At 38.7% G+C, this 12845-nt stretch overlaps 1 protein-coding gene across 1 annotated transcript in view; it reads left to right on the forward strand.

Annotated features, from left to right (window-relative positions):
• The first annotated feature begins 270 nt into the window (after window positions 1–270).
• LOC104661437 (zinc finger protein 736) overlaps window positions 271–12845 on the forward strand; it is a 50629-nt gene continuing 38054 nt past the window's right edge. The window contains exon 1 of the mRNA XM_010362054.2: window positions 271–664. Coding sequence (XP_010360356.1) covers window positions 662–664 — 3 coding nt within the window. The 5' untranslated portion in view covers window positions 271–661. The remainder of the gene's footprint in view (window positions 665–12845) is intronic.

A 12845-nucleotide genomic window follows, 5' to 3' on the forward strand; every position in this document is an offset into this window, starting at 1 on the left:
TGCCAGGCCCTCAACTCTCAGTCTCACTGAGCCACTCCATTAATTGGAAGCTTCACAGACTGAAGGTGATAATTGTCTGCAACCAGCTGGTGCAGCTGCATCTTCTGGAGGAGTTTGATCTCCTGCAGCTAAAGGGAAAGACAGGATGCTGAGACAGGGCCCGCAGCATACACATAACTATAATTCAGAATGTAATATATACACACACACGTAAATATAATCAGAAAGTGATATAATCTTATATGCAAGGTTAAATACAAATGTCTCTCAGGCAGGGCCAGGACCCCAGCACAGGGAGGAATCTGACTGAAAAAGGTGCAGGTAAAAACCTGTCACTCCTGCCTCATTCAGCCCAGTGTCTGATTACATCATCTGTCACTCAGGGTTTAAATGGGTGGGGCCTGGAGCCCTAGCCAATCAGTGGTGCTAGCGTGAAATTGTCCAATCAGGTGCGCAGCTACAGACGAAAAGGCGGCCTCTTCAATATGGCGGGGCCTTTGTCTCCTACCTCCCGGGCTCTGAGCCCAGTTCCCGTCTCCACTGTTCCGTCGCCTCCGCTCCTGGAGCTTCTCGGTGACTCTACCGTAGCTTCTGTTATCCCGTGATCTGCAGGTACTGGGAGATCCATAGGGAGGACGGCGGAACATCCGGAGGCTGGGAAATGGTGAGTGCGTGGAGTGGGTGTCCCGAGAATGGGGAAGAGGGTGTTTGAATCCGGCCGGAACCGGCTGCGGTTGTATCTCGGCCTTCTCGCGGTCGGCTCTGGAGTTTTCAGCTCCGAGTCCCCGCGGGCACAGCTCAGTCCTCATTTTCCTCCATCGCAGATGAGGGGCTGAGCCAGCAGCCAAAACCGTACGTCTTGTTTTGTCCATAAGCTCGAATTTCTCCCCAGTTCAGGGCCCTTTCTGGGCAGCTCTGTACCGCAACCTCGAGTCTCCCTCCTCCAGATTGTGCGGCGATGATGGGAGCGTCATAAGACGAGAATCCTCATTAGGGTCTGGAGTTCCTCCGTGGAAGAAGCAGTGGGCCTTGGGGTCCCTAGTCCCTTCTTTCTCCTTTTAAAAATAAAATTGTGGCCTTTTTTTTTCGAGACAGTGCCTCACTGTGTTGCCCAGGCTAAAGTGCATTTCTTCTCACTGCAGCCTCCACCTCTCGGGCTCAGCTGATCCACTCACCCCAGTCCCCCAAGCAGCTAGGACTAGACGGGTGCGCCACCACGCCTGTTTTTTTTGTTTTTGTTTTTGTTTTTGTTTTTTTTTTTGTAGAGACGGGCTTTTGCCATGTTGCTCAGGCTGGTCTCGAACTCCTGAGCGCAGGTCTCAGGTGATCTGCCGGCCTCGGGCCTCCTAAAGCGCCGGGATTACATACATGAGCCACCGCCCTAGCCTAAATTTGAGGCAACTTTAGGATATAGTTTGGGTGTGTTTTCCAGCCCAAATCTCCTATTTAAATGTAATCCCCCATGTTGGAGGTGGGGCCTGGTGGAAGGATTATGGGCGCGGATTTCTCAGGAATAGTTTAGCACCATTCCTTTTGGTATTGTCCTGCCAATAGTGAGTGAGTTCCCTGAAGTTCATCATTTAAAAGTGTACAGCACCCCACCTTGCCTCCTTTTCAAGCTCTTGCTTCACCTTCCTCCGTGATTTTAAGCTTCCTGGGTGGGGCCTCCCCAGAAGCAGACGCTGGTGTTACGCTTTCTATACAGCCTGTGGAACCATGAGCCAATTAATCCTCTTATAAGTTGCCCAGTCTGAGGTATTTACAGTAATGCTGGAAGCGATTAATACAAACAGTTTATTTGCACAAACAGCAATTTATGAATCAGAGAACACCCAGCTATGATTTGTTGTTTGGGGGCTCAAAGGAGGGTCTTGGAACAAAAGGCTTTTTTTTTTTTTTTTTTTTAAGAGGTATGAGGAAGCAAACCAGATACAATATTTGATTGGTTCCAGTTACGTATTGCATTTGCAGCCCTCCGGTGGAAATGTCCTGGTTATGTAATGAGCTTTTTATTGGCAGCTTGTGGTTGGTTAAGCCTAAGGTTTTTTTGTTGTTGTTGTTTTTCCTCACAGTTAGTAATTTACAAAAAATTCCTTTGACGAAGTTAGGTTTCCTTAGGCAGAATCCCAGGGCGCCATGGCCACTTCAGCCTAATTGCTAGCTATGTAATTATTTTAATGCTCCACAGGGTCGTTGGTTTTCTCTGCATTTTTCAAATGTTTGGCAAGCAGGGTCTCAAATCTAAAACTGTTCTGCCAGCCTAACTGTTCTAGGGACTGTAGAAAATTCTACATTTCCAATTTTTTTCCCACGTTCCCAAATGCCAAGTATCCCTCTCCAAATCACATTATGAACTGTCAGTTCTTTATTTAATTTTAAAACGGATGTGGCATTTTAGTTGTTTATTTTTGTTTAACAGAGCCGTGGGTGGCTCTTTTTAATATATTCGTCTGTTTGTTAATATTTCACAGGACAGAAAAGCAAAGAGTAATCACCTGACACTCTGCGCATCTCCTCTCATCTTCTCTAGGCACCCGCGCCTTCCCAGAATGTCTTTGGAAAACTTTGCAGGGTCGTGTATCCTCAACCACTCTCCTGTATTTTCCTGGTTCCAAGTATTACAACTTTTTGGGGATGATCCAAGACACCCACAAGGACCATGTCTCTTGGAGTGTCTAGCAAACACTAGCCCCTGGGTCATCTCCTTTCACAGAAGAGCCGGAGGTATTGGGTGGAGCCTCTCAGGGGAGCAGCTGGAGGCCCTAGTGCTGAGGACAGTTTCCTGATTTACCCTTCCTCTAAAAAGCTAACCGCTTTAACATTAAGATTTTTTCCCTCTCAACCCTAGTTTTCTTTTCTTGCAGACATGTTGGTGGTCAACCAATCAGGTGCTGGTATTGAGGGGAAAAGGCACAAACGCATCTTGCACTCTGGTTTCTCTCAGACTTGTGAAGGAGAGTAACTGTCCCAAAGTACAGGAAAGATACACCCTAGTGAGGGAGTGTATAAATTTGCAAAGCAAAATACACATCCGCCACACAGTGTCTTTTGGGAGAGTGATGATGAAATACTTTAGTGAGCAGAATGGGGGTGGGGAGAATCTCTCAAGTGATTGACACGTGAGTCTAATACATCTGTGTTCCAGTCAGCACTACTTCTCCCCGTGTTTGTCGCCTTGAATATGTATGTTCACTCACTTCAACTTCAGTTTTTCATTAATTGTATAATGGATTTTATCATTAGAGCTTGAAAGATTTAAAAAAAAAATGTTTTCCAAGAGAAAAGAGGTGGATTTAGAAAAAAATAGTTTATATTCCATTGGTTAAAAATTCTCATTTACCTTTTATATTTCACACAGTGAGTGTAGTAAGATTCTGAGGTCTGTTCTATTTAGCATGATTTCAAACAGAATCCCAGGGCTTAGCTTTGGGAATGCTACCTGGGAAAAGACATAGAGGAAATGTCTCATGATGCCTGCAGAAAAATAAATACATATCTACAAGAAAATGTAGTAGATTAACACATAAATTACAAAACATTCATGAAAACATCAGTTTCTATCTTGTGCACAGTGGAGAATTTGTGACAGTGGCCAACTCATTTTTAAAAAAAATTTCTGCTTCATAGGAAGTATTTATGTGTATACAATAAAAAGGTACTTCCTACCATACATACATATCTTTGCTCAGGTAATATATATAATCTAAAGCAATATGATTGTCTAGTATAATCGTAGCCAGTGAATCTGTAGTTTTTTTTTTTTGAGCTGCAATGGATGTAACAGTTTTATCAGTAATTTTTTCTAAGCTTATAAAAATATTTTTAATCATATGTTCATGGGAGGTGACTACCTCACCAAGGCAAACACATTTTTTCCAATAAAATGAATGAAGCTGTTTTTTGAAAGCCAGGCAGATAATTAACAGATTTTTTTCAAATAGAATCTTAATCTAAAACAGATTGGTGGCCATGCCTGTGGAAAAGTTAGAATTTGTCCAGTGCTGGGTTTTTTCAGAGCTGTGTATAGAGAGAGCAGTGACCAGATATTTTAAAAGACATTACCCTTCAATTTAGTGGCACAGGTACTGGCCAAGAAAATCTGATAGGGTTCCTTCCAACAAACTTGGAGTAAATCTTTTTCTTCATAAAAAGAGAAAATCAAATTTTATTTTTATAGTATTAATATTAAAGCTAATTTTAGGAAAGCATTATTAACAGATGTATTCAATCTCAATCAGCTTTGACCGTACAAGATAAGATTTCTATAAACCTTTTATAACCCCTTAAAATTTTATTTTTCTTTCTTTCTCCAGCTTTCTATATCCATTAAGTTTACCTCATTTTCTTTATCTTTTTTCTTTCAATTTTACATACTTTTTAAATAACCTCTAAACTCAGCAAAATTGCCTTTTCTTTAAGAAAAACCACATCCTCACGTCTGTGTCTAAAATATATTTTTCATCAAGAAACACATTTTATTTTATTTGTACTCTGTATGTAAAGTTGTTTCTCTCCTTAACAATAGTTTTAGTTATTATATCTTAGGCAGAATTTTAATTTTTAATAATCTTAACTTATAGTGAAAGCCTGAGAAGTAAGCAATTTTAACTATTAGTCATGTACTAAAATTTTATAAATATATATTTTATACTTTTTAGAAACATAGGATTTTAAATGGAAACATTTTTATTGTGGAATAGGACATACTAACAGATTTTAAACTTATATTTAAAAATTAGTATCTTAGCATTTTATCTTACTTGGGGATAATTTAGATGTTTAATGAATAGCCATCATTTAATGTAACTTAACAACAGTCTGCGAGTGTAGTTTCCATAAAGATTTGAGAAACTAAACTTAACATTACAAAACAATTAGTATTGTAAGTTTATAAACTTTTGTCCCATTTACATGTTTTACTTATTTATTCTTAACAATTATTTTTGTAAAATTTCATGAAACAGACTAATCTACTCATCTAAAGTTAAACTTCCTGTTATCCATTTTTATATTACCATGTTGGGCAAGCATCATAAAAGCGATAAACTTAAAGTTAAATATATACATATTTTGCTGAGAAGTCAGAAGACATTGTTTTTTATTAAACCAACAATGTTAAACTAGTCATGTTTACCAAAAGATTTACTCAGTTCACATATTCTTGAAAAATATTGGGCTTATTTTTTAATTCATGAGCAGTTATCTTTAAGTTAATTCAGTACCGTGTAGATAATATACAAAAACATTTATAGACATACATGTAGACACAACATATAACTTACTCATGTTTCTATCTAAAAGCCCCAGAGAGGGAGTTCATTGTAAAAGGTCGTAGAGCTTCAGACCTCAAAAGAACCTGTTTACCCACAACTCTGGAGGCTTCATGAAGAAAAACAGAGGTACCCTGCCAAAAAGGAGAAGCTATGGTGCTTTATCTGTGTTCTTCAAGGGGTCTCAGGCTGCTAGAAGTTTCCTTTAGTTGTCCTCTATAGTGACAAAAGGTTTTAAGTGGAACATGAGACACATAGAAGGAAATGGAAGAATTAATTCCAGAGGAGACAGTTTGAGAAGATTTTGTTTTCCAAAAAGCCAGTAAAGTTCATTATCCTTGGCAAAAATCATGTCGGCAAGAGAAGAAACAAGCACATAGAGATACTAGTTTAGGGAGAGAGAAATTCAGCTAACTAAAGACCTTATATAGGAAAACCACAGGCCTCAAATACGTGTGCGTATGTATGTATATGTATGTGTGTGTGTGTGTGTGTGTGTGTGTACGTATATATAGCCTGTCAATTTTAAATAAATGGACTTTTGACTGTAGAACATTTAAATTTTTTAAAATTATTCTCCTGCCTCAGCCTCCCAAGTAGCTGGGATTACAGGTGCCCACCACCACGCCTGGCTAATTTTTTGTATTTTTAGTAGAGGCGGGGTTTCACCATGTTGGCCAGGTTGGTCTCAAACTCCTGACCTCGTGATCCGCCTGCCTTGGCCTCCCAAAGTGCTGGGATTGCAGGTGTGAGCCACCGTGCTCAGACAAAAATATTTCTTTACTTGTCTTTTTCTTTCTAAAATTTACATCAAGAAGGAATTTTGGAGATGGGGCATTTTTGTTTCCTGGAGGACTAGGGTAATCACTATTCAAAGCTGTTTCTCTTTGAAATTTTTCAGTAAATAGTTTTCTTTTTTCCAAACCACAGTATATGGTTTTATTTAGTTCCAGAGAGAAGACTAAACAAACAAAACAACAAAAGTTTCTATTACACTCTAAATATAAACTGAAATTTTAAATTAAAGGCATACCTGAAGTAGTGACTAAAAACCAACACAAACATTCATGAGGCCAAATCCAAGAAATCCTGTATGACTATAAAACTTCAAAATAAAAAAATTGTAGCTCTTCTATAATCAAAACTTATCCTAAGAACAGCTTACTGCAAATGGGTTGAAATCTATATTTTCAGGCCACATTTTTTAGTATCTCAGCTTCTCAGCTTACCATCTACCTGCAAAGGCCAGACACAAGATTTTAAGAAATGGTTGGTAAAACAGGAGAACAAAAGCTGTCTATGGGAGTAGACAGGTTTGCAAATGTGGACTCCAGAAGGTCAAGAGCAAAAATCAAATAATAAAAACAAATACATTAGTAATTAATTATTATGTATGTAATGTTTTTGCCTAAGCTAGAGATAATTCATTGAGAAATAACATTTTGAGGTTTGGTCTAAAAATACTTTTTTTTTTTTTTTCTAATTTGATCTTAGCTAGAATGCTGTTTTGCTAATTCTCTGGATGTTAACATTTCAGATCCATGGTAAGATTTACATCTCCAAGAGACTGAGAAAAGACTGGAGAAAGTTAAAATATGTATTGTAAATCCTGCAGCAAAGTCAAACAGGCAGTTTGAACATGTAAAAGGTTTTTTTTTTTTTTTTTTTTTTTTTTTTTTTTTTTTTTTTTTTTTTTGAGGAAGTGAAAGAGCCCTCTTAAAATGTACTTTGAAATCTCTTATTAGAATTTAGCCAGGCAAAACAGAAAGAAGGCCTGTCATTAAATTTCATTCTAAAACCTGCCTTTTCCAATTGCACATGGAAATATATTAATTTAGAAATGTCAAAAGACCTTCATTTTTCTCATTGCATTTTGGGGTCATCTGAAGTCATGTCGGTCCATTTACTCAGGAATTTACTCAAGATGAAGCTCCATAGGTATTATACATGAGTTCAGCTTATGTTTCTAAGGGATGTTACCTAGAAGGAAAAGCATGGTTTTGATGATCAGTTTTCCATAATTTAGAAACTTTTCAAAGGTGATCATGGCCAGAGCAGTGTGCCAGGTCTAAGTGTGCTGTATATGAGCATCACTCCTCCAGGTGTCACCCAAGAGTTGCTGATTGTAGTGCTGGGTGAGCAATGCTTATGTTTACCTTCCAGCTTAGTTAAAAGTTTCTGCAGGTGTTTTTCTTTTGGGAAGACCCTGTGAGACTGGTACACATCATTGAAAATCATCCTAACACCTCTATGAAGTCTCAAGTTGCCTAGAGCACCCAAATGAGTCAGATAAATTGCCTTTTCTCTTTGGGATGAGAGAATTCACTCCCATGTACCTTTTGGTTTGAAGGTCCCAAAAAGTCAAGTTCAAATTAGAAGCAATAGAAAACAGCTGTGTTTTAAAAAGCATGTTACCTAATTTAGAACAAAAGAAGTAAAACCAGCAGGGCTAGACTGCCAATATTATGACCCAGATTTTCTATCTTGAGACAGAAGCAGAGAAAGCAGTTTAAAAAATTGAAATTAAAAATCTAACTTTAATCAAAAATGGAAATCTTTTTTCTAGAAAGTGAGGGTTGAAAAGAACAGCTCAAGCAAAGTCTTGACCTCACGAAATAGTAGGGTTCACCCCTTACACTCAATGATGTACTGGGAGCTGGAAGAATATAAGGGCTTCTCATTGGCTAGTTTCTGAGTTCAAGAGGGATGTTGGATGGTTGGGGGTGTCCCTCTGAATCCTGCTCACAGCACCACAAATGTCAATCTAAAGGAAGAAGCAGGGGCAAAAAAAATAAAATTTTAAATAATTTACTTGAGCCAAGGTTTGGACAGCTGCCTGGAAGACTTAGATGCATGTTACCTAAGATATGAACTTTGGCCTTTTTTAATACGGTTTATAAAGTAAAAAGCAGAATAAATAGTTGGCCATTGTCAGGAATTCTTGTTAGTTTGCAGAAATAACATTGACTAATGATAAGCTATATGTTGTTGAACTACAGTCTATGAATTATGGCAGAATAGTTAGGTTAATTTATAGCCACTCATGCCATCAATAAGTCTAGATTTCACATAGCAAGTAGCTTCAAGAAATAATTATTTAGCTTAAGGATGTAGATGGGGAGTGATATGGTTTGGCTGTGTCCCCACCCACATCTCATCTTGAATTCCCGCGTGTTATAGGAGAGACCTGGTGGAAGGTAATTGAATCATGGGGACAAGTCTTTCCCTTGCTGTTCTCCAAATAGTGAATATGTCTCATATCTGATGGTTGTTTATAAACAGGAGTTCCCCTGCACAAGTTCTTGTTTTTTTGTTTTGTTTTGTTTTGTTTTTTGTTTTTGTTTTTTTGCCTGCTGCCATCCACATAAGATATGACTTGTTCCTTCTTGCCTTCCACTATGATTGTGAGGCCTCCTCAGCCAGATGCCCAGGCAGAAATTTGCTGCAGGGGTGTGGCCCTCACGGAGAACCTCTGTTAGAGCAGTGCAGAAGGGAAGCCTAGTGGAGCTGTGAGAAGAGGGCCACCATCTTCCAGATCCCAGAATGGTAGATCCATTGACAGCTTGCACCATGCACCTGGAAAAGCTGCAGACCTCAATGCTAGCCCATGAACGCAGCCAGGAGGGGGGCTATACCCTGCAAAGCCACAGGGCGAAGATGCCCAAGGCCACTGAAGCTCACCTCTTGTATCAGTGTGACCTGGATGTGAGACATGAAGTCAAAGGTGATAATTTTGGAGCTTTAAGATTTGACTGCCCTGCTGGATTTTGGACTTGCATGGGACCTGTAGCCCTTTTGTTTGACCAATTTCTCCCTTTTGGAGTGGTTGTATTTACCCGGTACCTTTACCCCCATTGTATCTAGGAAGTAACTAACTTGCTTTTTGATTTTACAGGCTCATAAACAGAAGGGACTTGTCTTGTCTTGGATGAGACTTTGGATTGTGGACTTTTGAGTTAATGCTGAAATGAGTTGAGACTCTGAAGACTGTTGGGAAAACATGATAGATTATGAAATGTGAAGATACGAGATTTGGGAGGGGCGAAAGACAGAATGATATGGTTTGGCTGTGTCCCCACCCAAATCTCATCTGGAATTCCCACATGTTGTAGGAGGGACCCTGTAGGAGGTAATTGAATCATGGGGGCAAGTATTTCCCATGCTGTTCTCTTGATAACGAATAAGTCTCATGAGATCCGATAGTTTTTAAAGAGAAGTTCCCTTGCACACATTTCCTTTTTGTTTCGCCTGCCGCCCTCCACGTAAGATGTGACTTGTTCCTCCTTGCATTTTGCCATGATGGTCTTCCCAGCCATATGGAACTGTAAGTCCAGTTAAACCTTTTTCTTTTGTAAATTGCCCAGTCTCAGGTGTGTCTTCATCAGCAGCATGAAAACAGACTAATACAGGGAGTGGGTAGGACATGACTGCTTCCTCATTTTTATGCCTCTGGGCCTAATAATTTAGAGGTTGCTCACATCAATCAGATAAAAAAGTTGTATCTAATTTCTCATTGTTAATAGATTATGTGTATCCAGCACAGGGGTGGAAGCAATAGGGGGAGAAGGCTGTCCTAGAACACACACCTGGGCATAAATACATGAGCTGCCAAGCTTTGTGGAGGAGGCACAGATGTACAGCAGGATTTAGTATATGCAGAGACTCAGTAAGTAGCTGTTTGGGGCTGTTTTGGACTTGCAAGGAAAGCCATGCCCTGGATGCAAGGGTAGCCTTCCCTCAATGCTCACCCATGTCTGAAAGCACACCTCAGTTTCTGGTTGGTCTATGCAGTGACAGAAAAACTTATCTTCAGGTTTGTCTTCAAAAGGAGAGAAAGACAAGATTGCTTAGAACTTCAGGACTTCAACCTGCTGGGGTAGATAGAGACCAATATATGTTTCTTACTACAATCACATTCTCACACTGACACAGCCCTTTATAATATGCTATGACCAAGGCTCCATACAGGCACACAGAGGTCTCTCTTCCTCTATCTTAAAAGCTGCTGAGGCCGGGCGCGGTGGCTCAAGCCTGTAATCCCAGCACTTTGGGAGGCCGAGACGGGCGGATCACAAGGTCAGGAGATCGAGACCATCCTGGCTAACACGGTGAAACCCCGTCTCTACTAAAAAATACAAAAAAAACTAGCCGGGCGAGGTGGCAGGCCCCTGTAGTCCCAGCTACTCGGGAGGCTGAGGCAGGAGAATGGCATGAACCTGAAAGGCGGAGCTTGCAGTGAGCTGAGATCCGGCCACTGCACTCCAGTTTGGGCGACAGAGCGAGACTCCGTCTCAAAAAAAAAAAAAAAAAGCTGCTGAATGTTCTGATAAGATGGTGGCATGAGGCTATTTACCCTGTGCCCTATAAATAAACATAGCTGCTCTGTCTGTTATTTTGCTATGATAAGTCACAGGGAATAACCTCAGAAATATTTCTTTAACGTTTGTAAAGCTCTGTTACGTGGTATGGTCACAGAACTGAGTTTGCAGGGTTCAAAGTTAATGCTTAGGTATTTTGTATATTCTCTTCTAATTGGATTGCACAAGAGTGTTTTTTACAACATCACTGCATATTGTGGAATTTTTTACAACTGAGAGGTAAAAATAGGGATTTCTCTGTAGTCTTAGTGTACATTTCTATTTCTATATTATTTTCAAATTTATGAGCCAACTGCCTTTATTCATCAACTTTTTGTCTATTATGTTAAATACCTAAAATTGTGTTAAAATCGTTATCTCTAGGATGTTACAAAAATTTTTAGCTGATTTTTGTGTCTTTTAAGGTCTTTTAAGGTTGTACTTTTATGTTTTACATACTTCTTTAAAATTTTCTCCTAGATGTATTTATTGTAGCTTTGGTAATGTCATCTTTCCCCCCTCATTATATTTGTTAAATTTTCATTGATTTTCTATATTAAAATTATAAAAAATAATATTATAGAATATGCATAACATATATCATTGTAAGCCATTATTAAGTGTACATAGGCCGGGCGTGGTGGCTCATGCCTGTAATCCCAACACTTTGGGAGGCCCAGGCAAGTGGATCACCAGGTCAGGAGTTTGAGACCAGCCTGGCCAATATGGTGAAACCCTATCTCTACTAAAAACTACAAAAAAATTAGCCAGGCATGGTGGCATGTGCCTGTAATCCCAGCTACTCAGGAGGCTGAGGCAGGAGAATCTCTTGAACCTGGGAGGCGGAGGTTGCAGTAAGCCGAGATTGCACCACTGCACTCCAGCCTGGGTGACACAGTAAGACTCTGTCTCAAAAAAAAAAAAAAAAAAAAAAGTGTACATAAAGTGACAATAAAGTACATTCATACTGTTTTGCAACCATACCCACCATTCATGTTCATAGTTCTTTTTGTCTTGCAAAGTTAAAACTCAATGTTAATTTCCTATTCTCCATTGTCATAACCACCATTCTACTTTCCTTCTCTATGAATTCTACCATTCTCAATAAATTATGTAAGTGGAGTCATACAGTATTTGTTCCTTTGGAATTGGCTTGTTTCAGTTAGCATAATGTCCTCAAGGTTCAGCATGTGTAAAATTTATTTTTCTCTTTAAGGATTAATATTTCATTGCATGTAAGTAACACATTTTGTTTATTCATTGCTGAAGACGTAGGCTGCTTCCAGCTTTTGGCCATTGTGAGTAGTGCTGCCATAAACACAAGCATACAAATATTTCTTCAATCCCCTGCTTTTAATTCTTTTGGATATATATTTAGTAATGAAATAGCTGGATCATATAATTTTATGTTCTAAACATAGAAGAACGACATTTTATGTTTGTTCGTTTTTCAAGAAATATCCACATTGTTTTTTATAGTGGCTACACCACTTTACATTTGCACCAGGAATTAAAAATCATTCTAATTTCTCCCTCTTCTTTTTACTGCTTGTTCCTCTAGGGATTATGCTGTTGTTTTTCGTATAATAGCCATTCTCATGTGTGTGAAGTGCTATCTCAATATGATAGAACATTGATTTTTATATTTATTTTATAAACAGGTTTATTTTTTATGCTGCCACTATGCTAAATCTTGGTATTTGTTGACTCTTGGGTTTCTAGGTATTTGTATCATCTACAAATAGAAATTGTGTTTTTATTTTTTTCCTTTGGGAATCATGTTTGATAAGGCCAGGCACTGTTCTAAGAAGTGTTAAGATAGTAACTCGTGACGTCAAAATACAGTGTGAACAGTAGTGAAGATATAGACATTTCTAAAATTACGGCTGAGAATGTGACAAAAGACGTCTAATAGAGAAGAAAGTTGGCTTTAAAAAGGGCCTGAAACTTATTCCCACAATTAAAAAGTCAACTTTTATACGTTACACAGCCTCTTTGTGTCTCACAGCTTTCATTTGTGAAATAGAAATAATAACAGATTACTTATTTTATTGTTGAGTATGTTAAGAGACAGAAGTAATATCCTGACTTGAAAATTAAAATATTTATTAGTGTAATTAACTGAAATAACAGTAATAAGAATGTCAGTTATTGGAATAGTTTAGATAATAATTTAGTAGGACCATCAGCATTTTAATTCTATAAAAAAAGTACATCT

This window comes from Rhinopithecus roxellana, chromosome 6, assembly GCF_007565055.1.
Source record: "Rhinopithecus roxellana isolate Shanxi Qingling chromosome 6, ASM756505v1, whole genome shotgun sequence".
NCBI classification, from domain to species: Eukaryota; Metazoa; Chordata; class Mammalia; order Primates; family Cercopithecidae; genus Rhinopithecus; species Rhinopithecus roxellana.